At 44.1% G+C, this 15,025-nt stretch overlaps 1 protein-coding gene across 2 annotated transcripts; it reads left to right on the forward strand.

Moving 5' to 3' along the window:
- Nucleotides 1-1,491: 1,491 nt before the first annotated feature.
- SNU13 (small nuclear ribonucleoprotein 13) lies at nucleotides 1,492-8,687 on the forward strand. Of its 2 annotated transcripts, none has more exons than XM_061205001.1 (3): nucleotides 1,492-1,598; nucleotides 6,669-6,789; nucleotides 7,473-8,687. In XM_061205001.1, the coding sequence occupies exons 1-3, from the start codon at nucleotides 1,596-1,598 to the stop codon at nucleotides 7,733-7,735; spliced, it is 387 nt and encodes a 128-aa protein (XP_061060984.1). In that variant the 5' UTR covers nucleotides 1,492-1,595; the 3' UTR covers nucleotides 7,736-8,687. The 2 variants fall into 2 exon arrangements, with proteins under 2 accessions (XP_061060984.1, XP_061060985.1); XM_061205002.1 differs by lacking the exon at nucleotides 1,492-1,598 and adding an exon at nucleotides 4,929-4,979.
- The last annotated feature ends 6,338 nt before the right edge of the window (nucleotides 8,688-15,025 follow it).

Consider the following 15,025-nt stretch of genomic DNA (forward strand, 5'->3'; position numbering starts at 1 on the left):
AACTAAGATCCTGCAAGCCGAGCGGCGTGGCCAAAACAACAACAGCAACAACAACAAAATGGTCCCAAGATATGCCTGGCATCATGCGAAGAGAGGTGAGTAAGGGCCATAAGAATCCAGGAGGACCTCTTGGAGGTGGTGAGGCATGAGTCTAGCCTTAAAAAATGGAGATTTGGGCACTTCCCTGGTGGCCAAGTGGTTGAGAGTCCACCTGCCGATGCAGGGGACATGGGTTCGATACCTGGTCCAGGAGGATACCACATGCCGTGGAGCGGCTGGGCCCGTGTGCCACAACTACTGAGCCTGCGCTCTAGAGCCTGCAAGCCACAACTACTGCGCCCGCGCGCCTGGAGCCCGTGCTCGGCAACAGGAGAGGCCGCCGCAGTGAGAGGCCCGCGCACCGCAACGAAGGGTGGCCCCCGCTCGCCGCAACTGGAAAAAGCCCGCACGCAGCAGCGAAGACCCAATGCAGCCAAAAATAAATAAATTAATTAAAATAAAATAAAATGTGAAAAAAAATAAAAATAAAAAAATAAAATAAAATGTGGATTCTCAGTCATCACTTATCCACTCAAAAAAAAAAAAAAAAATGGAGATTTGGAGTAGCATAGGGAAAAAAGCACCATGCTAAGCCAGAAGAAATTGGGTGTCCTAGATATCTCCAAACGCAACCTGACAAACTCAACCCCCATACTCAAACCTGCTGTTCTTCCTGAATTCCCTACTCAATGGATTCCATTTCTGGTGGACTCCACCCTCACCAGAAAATTTAACAAAGACATCTGAATATGAAGGAAAACATTTAGGATTACCTATCATTATCTCCATACCATTCCTTTACCAGTGTAGAGTCAAAAAGATGATTTTTTTTTCAGTGTTTTGTTTTGTTTTTTAATTTATTTATTTTTGGCTGCGTTGGGTCTTCGTTGCCGCTCCGGGGCTTTCTCTAGTTGAGGTGAGCGGGGGTTACTCTTCGTTGTGGTGCGCAGGCTTCTCATTGCGGTGGCTTCTCTTGTTGCAGAGCACAGGCTCTAGGGCGTGTGGGCTTCAGTAGTTGTGGCACACAGGCTCAGTAGTTGTCGCTCACGGGCTCTAGAGCACAGGCTCAGTAGTTGTGGCACATGGGCTTAGCTGCTCTGCTGCATGTGGGATCTTCCCAGGCCAGGGCTCGAACCCAGGCCTCCTGCGTTGGCAGGCGGATTCTTAACCACTGCGCCACCAGGGAAGTCCAAAAAGATGATTTTAAAAGCACAAAAATGTGCTAAAAGATAAACTAGCAATGGAATGAAGACACCCTTGAAAATCTTTGTTTTGGTGTGTTATTTTTTGAATGTTTAACTCACTGTTTCGGCCAATAATTTATGGTAGAATAACAGCAAAAACAGCAAAATACTATCCCTCGCCCAAAACTGGCGTCATTCCCCTTTGGTGCCTTTAAGGGGCGTGACCCGCCCCCCTCTTGGTGACGCCACTTCCGCTTCCTGCCGCACGCTGCCATTTCCACTTCTACCCTGCAACTTGCCTCAGCGGTGAGAGCTGCAGCTCTGACGTCGCCTGTGCTCCTTAAGGAGTGACGATACCACGGAACCGGAGCCATGGTGAGTGCGTGCTCCTGGCTGAAGGGCTGGGAAGTGGGAGACGGGGTTCCATTCTCTCACTAGTTTGTCGGGGGCTTAGAACGTGCGCCGTCTCGTCCGCCCGGCCCGGGCGGCCGCGTAGCGCCAAGCACTGTCTTCTCTCCCGGCCCGAGGTTAGAAGTCTAGAGGCCTCAGGGTCTCAGGTGCTGTGCTGGGGCTTCTTTCCGCAGTTTGTGCTCCTGGCCGAAAGCCTCCGGTGAGCAGAGGGGGCATGGCCCAACCTGGGAGAAAGAAACAAACCCACGTAGGAGAGAGTCGAAAGCTGGATGGATGGGGAAACTTGGCTCCATCGGTTTTCTTTTTCTTTTGGGGGGATCGCTGGAGTATGGGGTGGAACCCTGGATTTGGATCAGCCCTCCCCTACCCCGCTTTCCCCATTGCTGATCAGGAGAGGGAGCTCTCCATGGGTCTGCGCGCCTAGTGCCTGCCGCGAGTTACATGTGCCAGGGATTAAAGTGGCCTTTGGCGTTTGGGGGCTGTGCGAAACGTGGAGTGAACCCCAGCCTGGAATGCAGGAAAGACTTTTCCTGCGAGGCGGTAGCCTCTGAAATCGGAAGTGCTGGTAGCACCACGTGCGGCTCCTTTAAAACTCTTTGTGGTCTCCAACTTTTTAGTCAGATCTTGTGGCCTGGTAGCTAGTTTTGGTTGGCACTTAGTAAGGAGAGAAGAGTTTACAAAACACTGATTTCCGTAATGAGGTTTAATCCTTTTAACGGATTTTGGATCCCAGCGGGTATCTCCCCTACTGCCCGCCCCGCCCCATTTTGAAGCTAGTACGTGGCTGAGCCTAGAATTTCAATCTTCTAAACCAGTGCTCATCTTTCGCAGTGCCGTGAAAAGTTTTGGAATCGGTTGGTATCAGTTTAAATGCATTTAATAGACCTAACGCTTGGTATGGAGAGAGTGAGCATGCATTATTTGTTGTTAAATCAAAACCTTGCAGGTTTTGGCTGTCTGGTGTATGGGGAAATCAAACGCATCAAGCTACGGGTTACAGTTGCCTAGCAGTAAGATTTCATTGATTCATTAATTCAATTAGCCCTTGGAAAAAATAAAAGGTGAATAAATACACACTAAGCAAATTTCAGTTGCCATTTATAAGGTGGTTTGGTTTTAAAGTTGAGTGGAATTTTTGTTGTTGTTGACTTTTATTAAACCAATAAAGTGACTCTTCTTTGATCGTGTTGGATCTCCTGAAGTCTCCCCTTTTGTGCATTTTATGTTTATTAAGAGTTGAGAATCCTAATTTCCAGAGATGGGCTATTGGAAACTGCAATAAAAATATCTGGCATTTTAAAAAGTATATTTATGAGGAGTGATAGGAATAAAAGTGTTGCTGGAACCTTTATTGTTTAAGAGGAGGGTGAAATTATTGATGAGCATTAGATTTTGACAGACATAAGTTGTGATTTCTCAGATAGCCACCAAAAGAATACAGATAAATAACTCCAAATCACTAGAGGGGAAAATGGTGGGGAGAAAAAACTCAAAGGAAGGAAAGAGGGAAAAGGAAACCGAACAGGTGGGACAAATAGAAGGCACAAAAGAAGGGAGATTTGGACCCAATATATCAATACTTAAATAAATATAGGAAGGGACTAAATGCTTCAGTTAAAAGGTTGAAGTAAAAAGAATGGGAAAAAAAATCAGTAAAGATAGTGGCTAAAAAATAAGGTACAAGTAAAGTGAAAATGACATAATTATAAGAAGAAATAGACAAATATGCAATTATATAGCATTTAATTGATCGTGAAGCCAAAACATCAGTGCGGAAATAGAAGATTTGAACAGCACTATGAATAAACTTGATCTAGTGGTCGTGGTGAAACCAGTGAATACTTTACCCATCAATTATAGAAGACACTTCTCAAGCAGAGAACATTTATGAAAATTGGCCACCTACTGGGTCATAAAGCAAGTTAAACAAATCTTAAAAGATTGATAATAATATAGACCATGGTCTCCCAACCAAAATACAAATGACTTAGAAACAAAGTGTTTGGAAAGAAGATATAAAGAACTCGTGGGTCAAATTGAAAATATATAAGGGAAATTTGAAAACAACTGAACAATAATGAAAATACCAAATATGAGAGTATGTAGGGTACAAATGAAGTACTGGAACCTAAAATGCTGGGTGAGGGAGAAATAACATGAAAAGTCCCTTCTGGTGAGATTAATCAAGAAAATAGCAAAAAGTTATAAATAAGGAGTAACAAACTTGAAGGAGACATAATTTGCAAACATTGAAAAGAAAGGATATTATGAACAATGTGATATCTATAAATATAGGAATTTAGATGAAACGAACAAATACCTGAAAAAATAGAATCAAAACCAATTCAAGTAGAAATAGGAGGGCTGAATAATAGTAAAGAAACTAAGTTAATATACTGTATGTTAATTATAACTCAAGAAAAACTAAAATTTGACATGAAAAAACTTTACACCTACTTTAAAAAATAGCTTTATTGAGATAATTTGCATACCATAAAGTTCCACTCAAAGTGTATAACTCAATGGTGATCATTTTATAATGTATAGAAATATCAAATAATTGTGTTGTGTTTTGCACCTGGAACGAACACAATATTGTGGTCAATTATACATTAATTTTAAAAAACAAAACCAAAACAAGGTGGTAGTAGAAAAAAAGTGTATAACTCAGTGGGTTTTCTTATATTTACAGAATTGTGCAACCATCATAAGAAAATCTTAAAATTGGTTTTATCTCGGGAGTGTAAAAGTGGTTTAACATTAGAAAAACTTTAAAAATAAAGGCGAAAAGTCTAATTCATCCAACTCAGTACAAAAAACATGACAGAATTCAACATCGACTTATTTATAACAGAAGAAATTCTTAGTATACTACGGAATAGAGTGAATTTTCTTAAGCTGAAATATCTTAAGAGTAAGTCTAAAAGATATTAAAACTTTTGGAGAAATTACAAAGCTTTATTTAAAAGCACTAAAGGTAGATATATATGTTTAAATGGGTTGACAGATTCTGTATCCTAAAGGTGTCTTACCCTAATCGGGATTACTTCAAATCTACAAATCAGTCCCAAAAGGCTTTTTTTGTACACCTTGAAAAAGCTGATTCTAGAATGTATGAAGAGAGCAGATAATTAGAGGTCTCCTCCAGCCCTTGCCTAATTCCTCACCACCCTGGGACCATGACAAATTCACCCAGCGCGGTGTGTTGGTATCAGGGAACACGCATCTTCGTGCAATCAGGTTAATGACGCCACTTCCCCTGACGTCACTTCCTGCTCTTCTGGGGGTGGGTCATTTCTTTGTCCTTGCGGCATCAGGCAGGAGACCGCCGAGGCGGACTCAATGGTGAGTGTTCCCACTGGGCCATCACCCATGGGTCACCACCTAGAACCGCGGTGCCGCGGCTACGTGCCGCGGTCCAGCCTCCAAACCCAGGGTTAGACGGCACCGCTGCGGGCGAACTGCTCGGTGCTCAGGAATGGTAACGTGGGCTGCACCCGGGTTGTGTCTATAATAAAATATATACTTGTAAAAAGAATCACAGGGAAAACAAATGAGAAATTAATAAAAATGGTTAAAGTGGAGAGGTGAAGATGGGGTAGAAGGAATGGAATAGGGCAGGCACCACCCAATTTGTTCCCTACGTGTGTTATTTTGAAACGGATCCATTGAGGTAGCATTTTATCCATAGGTATTACAGTATGTGACTATAAAATAAGGATTTTCAACAACTGCAATGCCACTACAATACCCCAAAATTTAATAATTCCTTAATATCAAATATCTAGTATTAGAATCAAAGGCTGGGACTTCCCTGGTGATCCAGTGGTTAAGACTCCACAGCTTCCACTGCAGGTGGCGTGGGTTCGATCCCTGGTCGGGGAACTAAGATCCCGAATGCCCTGCGGTGCGGCCAAAAAAAAAAAGAATCAAAAGCTGGATCAGATTTTTTCTTAGCTCTCCGCCCATGCCCGCCCACCCCAGGACCGCTTGATCACAGATGTTTTGTTAAGAGGGGCAGTGGTCACATGGTATTTTTTGTGATGTTGGTAGCTATTAAAATCAATGTCTGGATCCATTAATTTGGATTAAATTAGTATGGGTTGCAAGTTGGTGCTATTTAATTGTATCATTCTTTCTTTATTAGGTGGAATACAGGAGAAACTTATCCTCTGCTATTTGGTTACCTAGTAACACAGTCTGTATAGGAAAGGCAGGATAAATGCTCTACAGTTTACCTTTACCAGTTTTGAAAACTGACTTTGGAACCATGTAGATGTTTTATAAATTTTTAAGAATTTTTTAAAAAAGCAAACTAAATACGAAGGAGCCCTAATTGTATATCAAATTGATAACCACAGGAAAAAAATAATTTGAGTAACTTTTGAATATAATACTCTGGACGGCTTTAGTCAGATATATTCTAAGAATAAAAAGAAATGTTGACCTTGGTGGGTTTACAGTTGGTGGAGGTAGTATTGGTATAGCAATTCTGAAACAATTTTATATGTATTGTAGGGTAGAATAAATGAAAAAATATTTTGATGTTTTGGAAACCGGGATTCTTACTGAAAACAGAAGAAGATTCAAATATTGAAGGGACTAGAGGGAACTTTGTGCTAGGTTTCTATAAATTATACCTTAGTTTAGATTTAGTAAATTCAGGGTGGAATATGGAAATCCAAATTTAGAGATTACCCCATGTGACTGAAATGGGTACTGAGCCATGGAAGCCTGTAATAATCCATTTGCAATAATATTAGCAAGCATTAGGCTAAAGAGGCAAAAATACATAAGCTTTAGTATATATTATTGGATTATGTAATTACTATTTTTTTTTCTTGAGCCTAATATTTTCATTTTTATAAGTTGAGAGTGGGCAGGCCAGTGTCAATTATTAAATGTGTGTGTTTGGGGGAGGGCGGAGCAGGGAAGCTGACCATTGTCTCTCTCAATTGTTGATTGAAGTATTTTGTGACTTGTCTGGAACAACTTCGAGTTCAGTTTGACTCATGCTTTGATTCCCCCCCATAGACTGAGGCTGATGTAAATCCTAAGGCCTACCCTCTTGCAGATGCCCACCTCACCAAGAAACTATTGGACCTCGTTCAGCAGTCATGTAACTACAAGCAGCTTCGAAAAGGAGCCAATGAGGGTAAGGCAACCAGAGAGTGCTCCAGGAAGAGTGCTAAAGGCACTGTCCCTGTGTGGGGTCTCTGGACTAGATTTCCAGTATGGAAATAGGGCTGGATGCTCTTGATTAGGCCCAACATGAGGACCTAAGAGCAGCAGAGTGTGGTCCGTGGGCTAGCACTGGGTCACAGAGATAAGCAATCAGGAATAAGCATTTGAACAATGCTGTGGTGCATTGAACTTGCTCGGTGAGTTGCATGTGGTATGAGCTTTCCAGAAGTATAGATCGTGGCAGATTGGGATGGTAAGACCCTGATCCTTGATCACAGAGTTTGAGAAGTGCTGCATTGCACTGCTTCGTGCTGGTGGAGGTTGTGTGAAAGCTTTTCGAGTCAACCAGGCAAGGGGTGGTGGTGACTTGGATGAGTGTGGTAGCAGAGGACAGGAAAGAAGGGCTCTGATTTAGGATGTGTTTGGACAGAATTGATGGGTTTGATGTAGGGTTTGAGAAAGGCATTGGGGATAAGTAATTGGTGCTTGGCTCCCTATCACTTCCCAAGGCCACTATGGGGCACAGAATTGCTTAGTCCTGGAAGTTTTGCCCAGTTTTCTTGCACCTGTTTCTTTTCCTTGGAAATTGCTTTGTCGTGGCTTCCCTGCCCCAACCCCACATCACCTATTGGCCTCATGTTCTTCCCTCTACAGCCACCAAAACCCTCAACAGAGGCATCTCTGAGTTCATTGTGATGGCTGCAGACGCCGAGCCCCTGGAGATCATCCTGCACCTCCCACTGCTGTGTGAGGACAAGAATGTGCCCTACGTGTTTGTGCGCTCCAAGCAGGCCCTGGGGCGAGCCTGTGGGGTCTCCAGGCCTGTCATCGCCTGTTCTGTCACCATCAAAGAAGGCTCACAACTGAAGCAGCAGATCCAATCCATCCAACAGTCCATTGAAAGGCTCTTAGTCTAAACAGGTGGCCTCTGCCACACTCCCTGCTGCTGACTCCTACCCCAGGGGTTATGTATCGTTTGTCTGTTAGCATATAGTATTTCCAGCTACCTTCTATTGTTATGAAATATTGTAGTGCTTAATTTGGTTTTTGTATTTTTGTCTTGTTTTTGTCTTGTTTTTAGGTTGTCATCTCCTCCCCAGCCTCTCCTGTAATCTCCACTTCCACTCTCTCTCTGCCATCTTATCTTCCCTTTTGGAAAATGCATGCCCAGAACAGGTGGGAGCAGGGTGGTTGACACCATTCAAAGGCAGGGAAGAGCCAAGGTAGAGATTTGGTTCCAGCTTTCAGGTGCCAACTTCCTACTGTGCGGGGCATTATGGAAGTAAACACTGTCCACTTTGTATCCCTTGTGCCCAGCATACGGGATCGTGTTTGAATAATCAAGGGGTTTCCTTTGCTCTCTAGGGCATTATGTATCATTTGGGGAGGAAGCATGTATTCTGTGAGGTTGTTGGGTGTATGTCCCAAGAGTCAGTTTCTGATGTACCCCTGCTGTTTGCTTTTGGTAATATATTTCCCCCCAACTCCCACCTATGCCTCTGAGGGTGGCAGGGCAGCAACATACCAAAGAAATATGCTGCAAAATTCCAGAGGCGCCTTGGTGAGTGAGACATGGGACAGTTGACCTAGGTCTTGAAGGTGTGGCAAGAGGTTCTGGAATGGAGGATTCTGGGCCAGTCATGGAGAACTGGGAGCTACAGCAGAGATGATGGAATTCAAGGGAACATCCTTGCTTTGGTGAATGGAGATTTCTTCAGTAGACACTTAGTACCAGCTCTGAGAGCCCTTACCCCTGCCTATTTCCTGCCATGATGTGGGTCAGATGTATGTATTCTCTGTCACATCAGAAGGACAGTGCTAATGTGTCATTCTTGTGAGCATCCTAATAAAGAACACGTATATTCGTACTCCAGTTTAAAGAAAGTGTGATTCTTGTTAGGAGTCCAGCTAATACTTGAATGAAGCATTAGAATGGTTACTAGTTTCTTGAACTTTTTTTTTTTTAACTTATTTATTTATTTTTGGCTGTGTTGGGTCTTCGTTTCTGTGCGAGGGCTTTCTCTAGTTGCGGCAAGCGGGGGCCACTCTTCATCGCGGTGCGCGGGCCTCTCACTATCGCGGCCTCTCGTTGCAGAGCACAGGCTCCAGACGCGCAGGCTCAGTAGTTGTGGCTCACGGGCCTAGTTGCTCCACGGCATGTGGGATCTTCCCAAACCAGGGCTCGAACCCGTGTCCCCTGCATTGGCAGGCAGATTCTCAACCACTGCGCCACCATGGAAGCCCCAAGTTTCTTGAACTTTTCACCAAGAAGGTGTGGAAAAGCCATTACCTCCACCAGATGATTTCTGGTAGTTCAAAATGTCTTGTTCAGTCATTGTGGTGTTGCTGTCACTCTAGAGCAGTATTTCAACCTCAGCTGCTCTGTATGTTGTAGAATGTTTAACAGCCTCCCTGGCCTTTACCTACTAGATGTCACTAGCAACCTTCCCCCTCTCCCCAGACATTGCCAAATGTTCTCTGGTGGCAAAGTCACCCCTGGTTGAGAATCATTGTTGCAGGGCTAGGGCTCCTAGTAGTCCTGCACACATGCTAGAGAGTGGGGGAGACTGGTATTGCTGACTGAAGCTGCTGCCACCTCACCTGCCTCATTACTTTCTATCTTAAAGTACCACGAGAGCCTGATACCTCCTCTACCTTGAGAAATTTTCTTCCGAAGTACAAACAACTGGATACCATAATGGTCATATTAATGAGAATGGATTACATTTAGTTTACTCTTGGCCAGCTTGGGCCAGTGTGACCACTCCAGCAGTGGGTTCCTAGGGAACCTAAAATCACCCTGTCATGCTAAGGCCTGTTCTGTACCTACTGAGCTAGTCATTTCCCCCAGCTCACTCCAGTGTTTATATACCCCCCCACTCCCACCCCAAGCAGTTTTCTATCTGTGGATGGTGGAGTCTGAGGTAGTACTTACTTTCTTTTGTTGTATATGTATCTTTACAGTCATACTCTAAAAGACTGAAGTAATTTGGGGGTGGAGGGAGATCAAGTAATCCAACCTCAGGAATTCCCTGGTGGTCCAGTGGTTAGGACTCTGAGCTTTCACTGCCAAGGGCCCAGGTTCGATCCCTGGTCAGGGAACTAGGATCCCACAAGCCATGGGGCATGGCTAGAAGAAAATAAAAAAGGTAATCCAACCTCCACTTAGATGGAAACTAGGGCATACCCACCAGAACCCTGAGAAATGGGGTGGGGCAGGGCTCCTGGGATCTTCATCTCTAGGGTCCGTCTGGAGTGTTAACTCAGTTCCCACAGCTTCATTGTAAGCCTTCAAAGGACAGGGCATCGATTTGTGATCACCCGAAAAAACTCCATGGCTCTTTTCCCTGTTCCTAATGGCTCTGCTATGTGTCTTGTGTCTGCCTCTCTGCCATGTTCTATCTTTGCTCAGTGTTTCATATTTGGTTTCTTGAACACTCAAATCTGTTTCTCAGATTCTTTGTACTTGGTATTCCTTTACTGCACTAGTGGCTTTCTCGTCATGCTAGTCTTAATTCAAGTACCACTTTTTAAGGGCCTTTCCTAGCTACCTCATCTCATGTTTCCTTTACCCCTAGCACTGTAACATTCTGTTTTTTAACTTGTCCTTAGCTAATATCTGAGGTTGTTTTCTGATTATTGCCCTCGTTAGGAACTTGTGTGACTGTGATCCCCTAGCACCTGCAGCAGTGCCCTAACACTGATGCTCCAAAAGTGTAGAATGAATAATTCCTAAAGCCTAGACACGCAAGAAGGAAATCTAGTAATTTCCATTCAGCCACCTATGAAGTAGGTTGCAAATTTTTGTGTGTAAACATTTTATTTTGGAGAGAGAATCCATTAGGCCTCAAAGGGTCCTCTGACCTCCAACACTGGTTAGGAATTTCTGTTTTAGAATAAGTTTCCTGAAACCATTTTCTCAAGAGGACCTATGATTAAGGAATATTTTTACATTAACAGTAATGGTCTTGTTAAAGAGATTATTCATTCGTAGTATTCTTAAGTACTAAACAATGCATTTCCATTATCTTTAATCCCAAACTGATGTGATGAGGAAGGGAGGGAGAGGAGCTTGCTTGCTCTAGGCACTTAGTATCCCTGGGTCCCTCTTCTCACTGTCAGCTAAGTTACATTTTGAAAAGTCAAGAATATGCTTTAGCAGATATATCTGCTTGAGGGAGAGGGGGGGTATAATTGCCTGTTTTCTGAAGGAAAAAAATTTTAAAGTAGCAAGTCAGTATTTTCCATGATACCCTGTGGCAGCCAGCCTCCAAAATGGTCCCCAGTGACACACACAGCCACCCCGCAGAATTCATGCCCTTCTGTGTGAATGCTCTGAGACCAGCCTACACCAACTCAGAGCTGGTCTAGCTGCAGGACTAAGTATTATGGAATGACATGTGACTTTCAAGTTTCTATAAAAGACATTGCAGCTTCTGCCTTCATGTCTTTGGATCACTGACTATGACAGAAATCATAGCCATGTTATAAAGACTTCTAAGCAGCCTGTGGAAAGTGCCTTGAGGCCTCTAGCCAAAAGTCAGCACCAACCGCCAGCTGTAGGAAATGAGTCTATCTCATTTGTACTTGAGGGATTTTAATTTATAGAGGTGACTGAGTGATGACATGGAGAAGTTGGTACTACTGAAAGAAGAATTTATTACTTTTCCCAAGAGAAGGGTGCCGGTGTGCCATGCAGGACCACAGGGAAAACACCAGCTTTTGGTCAGGCAGCAGAAGCAGGAGCAAGGGGAAAGCTTAGGCCACAGCCTGTATTGGGGTTTCTTTGGCAAAGGCAAGGCAGGGCAGAGTAAACAGCTTAGGATTGGCTAGTTTGAACAATTCTGGTGGGCTTTGGGCTATAAGGGTGGTCTCTAGTTGCCTGGTACCCTGCCCTGATAATTTAAGGCAAGGGCAATACTGGCTTGGTGTGTGACATAGATAAAGGAGGTGCTTGGCTTGCATGAGAGGTATGCTCCCCAGTAAGTTTTTAACTGTCTTTAGTAACTAGCTAGCCCTGGGAGGAGCAGTCTCTCCATCCGTTTGTAAGGCCCCCCCAGCTTATGTCAAAACATAAAATACAGAACATAAAAAACGTGATTAATACAGCCTCCCTGCAAGTGGATCCTCCAGCCTCAGTCAAGCTTTCAGATGACAGCAGCCCTGGGCAACATCTTGAATGTAGCCTCATGATTGACTTCAAGCCAGAACCACCCAGCCTCTTCTTTCCCAAATTCCTTATCTACAAAAATGGTGAGAGATAATATGTGGTTATTGTTGTTTTCAAGCCAATAGTTTTGGGGGTAATTTGTTACACAGCAATAGACAACTAAGGTTGGGAGGTAGATGATGAAAAGGTAAGGAGGTCTTGTCAAAACAGCAGCAATAAATATGACCATGTCAAAATTGCTCTGGTGACAAAGAATGCCGGAAGTGCTAGCAGGGCCCACAGGTGAGAGGGTCCCAGCTGCTTGAGTGTCCAGAAGTAAACTCTGGGTAGGACTGGCTTTCATATATGAGGCAGTCAGTTACAATGAAGACTACACATTCAGGGATAGTTTGGGCTCAAACCAGAAAGGCTGGATAGTCATCATAGCTCCTGGTCGAGAATAACAGGCGTGTGCTTTCCCTCCAAAACAGATTTGAGGTTGGAATTTCTGTTTGAGGGGGAGGGAGAGGAAGTGGATGACAATCTCTCCCAGATTTCATGGTCCTGCTTTACTTTTCTTCTAATTTTTTAATAAGACATTAAATCTAAACATTACAGGACTTCCCTGGTGGCACAGTGGTTAAGAATCCGCCTGCCAATGCAGGGGACATGGGTTCGAGCCCTGGTCTGGGAAGATCCCACATGCTGCGGAGCAACTAAGCCCATGCGCCACAACTACTGAGCCTGCGCTCTAGAGCCCGCGAGCCACAACTACTGAGCCCGCGAGCCACAACTACTGAGTGCCACAACTACTGAGCCTGCATGCCGCAACTATTGAAGCCCACATGCCCAGAGCCCGTGCTCCACAATGAGAAGCCTGTGCACCACAATGAAGAGTAGCCCCTGCTTGCTGCAACTAGAGAAAGCCCGCGTGCAGTAACGAAGACCCAATGCAGCCAAAAAATTAAAATTTAAAAAACAAAACAAAGCAAAAAAAACTAAACATTACAGGGACATCCCTGGTGGCACAGTGGTTGTTAAGACTCTGTGCTCCCAGTGCAGGGGACTGGGGTTCGATCCCTGGTCATGGAACTAGATCCCCCATGCATGCCGCAACTAAGAGTTCACATGCCACAACTAAGGAGCCGGTGAGCTGCAACTAAGGAGCCCCCAAGCTGCAACTAAGACCCAGCACAACCAAATAAATATTAAAAAAAAAAATTACAGATGTTCCCTCTGCATTCAGCCAGGAGGCATATGCACCTATGCACATATGCTTGTTTGGTGCAGTTTTGGCCAAACATCCGTCCGTGCTCTCCAGCTCTTGCCCCGCCCCCGCCCCCGCCCCGGCCGCTGGGAGGCGGATGCACCTCCCTGCCCTTCCCTACCCGCGCCGCTCCTAGCCGCCAGGTCTGCGGCGCGCATGCGCAGGCCGTTTCGTCCAATTATTGGCCGCACGTCACCAGCACCTGCAGGAGCGAAGCGTGTTCGCAGCCGGAGAAGTTAAGAGTTAGTGCCTGTTGAGCACCGTGCCCATTTACATGTTTTCTCATTTATTTTCCCCATTCCACGTTATTATTCTTATTATAAATATGATGAAACTGAGGCTTGAAAATGCCAGGTAAGTTGCTGGTGGTCACTTGTACGTATGTGATGGAGCCAAGATGCAAATTTACTAAATCTGACTTGTGAGCTTACAAAAGCCCAACCAGATTATGTCTGGACATGATGTTTCTCTCCTGGGGAGCTCAAGAGCAGCGAAGGCAAGCATTATTAATTTACAGAGAAACTGAGATCACACAGTTGCTCTTTATCACAGACCTCGGTGGTTATTTTTCTAACATCACTCACGTTACTGGTGTTTTGTTGGACCCTTGAACTCTTTTCTTCTCTCCATTTTGTAAATAGGAGAACAGAGGAGAAGGAGCCTAGACTTGGGTAAGGTCCTGCAGGAGTGCACAGAAAAGCCTGGGACTCACTAGGTTTCCTCCTCACTAGCCAAGAAATCCAGGCTTGAAAACAAAGGCCCAGCAGTGGTTACTCATTCTTACCCTCCTACTTATGGTGACTAGCCTGATTCTAATCTACCTTTGTGGTATTAGTAACCCTCTCTAGAACCCAGAGTTTCCAAGCATGCTTCATTTAACGGGGATGGTCTTATTTCTCAACAACAAGAATGAATACGTACTATATTAAATGGTTTTGCATTATTTTGCTGTATCCTCAAAGGCATCTCTTCTAATTGGAGAATTTTCCCTCTCCCCCAGATAAGGAAAGAAATCCAAACAAGAATGTAACATCTCCTTTCCAAACAAAAACAAGCAAAAGGAAGTTAAAAAAAAAAACACCTTATAAAAATCAGAGCAAAGAATCCAAAACTGAAAAATCTCTTCCAAGAGTAATCTGACCCCTCCAACACTCACCTAATGAGATGCTCGTTCTAGTTTTGAAAGACATAGGACCTACAAGCCATCCTCAGAAGATAAAAACCCTTCCATCTCCTTCCTTCTCTCAGGCTAATTCTTCAAAAGCAATAGCTGCAGAAAGAGCAGGAAAGGGGCAGGGAGGATAGAGGGATGGGAAGGGGAAGAAAACAAAGAGAGACACTCCCCTCCTCTTCCCCTTTTCCTGACACTAGGACCCTTCCTTTTTCCCTTCTCCCATCGAACCTCTCCGTATCTTCTTGAACTTCCTACAGCACCCCTAAAAATAACAGGAATAACTCATTTCACTTACACTGCAACCCAAACTCTCGGAGCAACAGAAAATGTGTATCTCTTCTTCATATACTTGAATGTCACATTAAGAAAATACAACATGAGGGGGGGTTGCTATTTACTCATGAAGCAAGTGGTACCAGAATTAGAAAATGTTGCCTCGTTATTACTTCTGAAATCTGATCTTTAGATCTTCATATGACACATTTAAAGGAAAACAGGTGGGAGGACAGAGGATCAGGAGAATATAACCTTACTAGGGCTTGTCATTCCTAAACTATGTTCACCTGTCCTTAATTGTCACACTCTTCCCTACCCTCATTGATATTTATTTTGTTTCC

The sequence above is a fragment of the Eubalaena glacialis genome, chromosome 11, assembly GCF_028564815.1.
Source record: "Eubalaena glacialis isolate mEubGla1 chromosome 11, mEubGla1.1.hap2.+ XY, whole genome shotgun sequence".
NCBI classification, from domain to species: Eukaryota; Metazoa; Chordata; class Mammalia; order Artiodactyla; family Balaenidae; genus Eubalaena; species Eubalaena glacialis.

Coding starts and splice junctions, on each gene's coding strand:
- SNU13 (XM_061205001.1), top strand. Junction 6,790..7,472: donor TCGAAAAGGAGCCAATGAGG/GTAAGGCAACCA, acceptor TTCCCTCTACAG/CCACCAAAACCCTCAACAGA.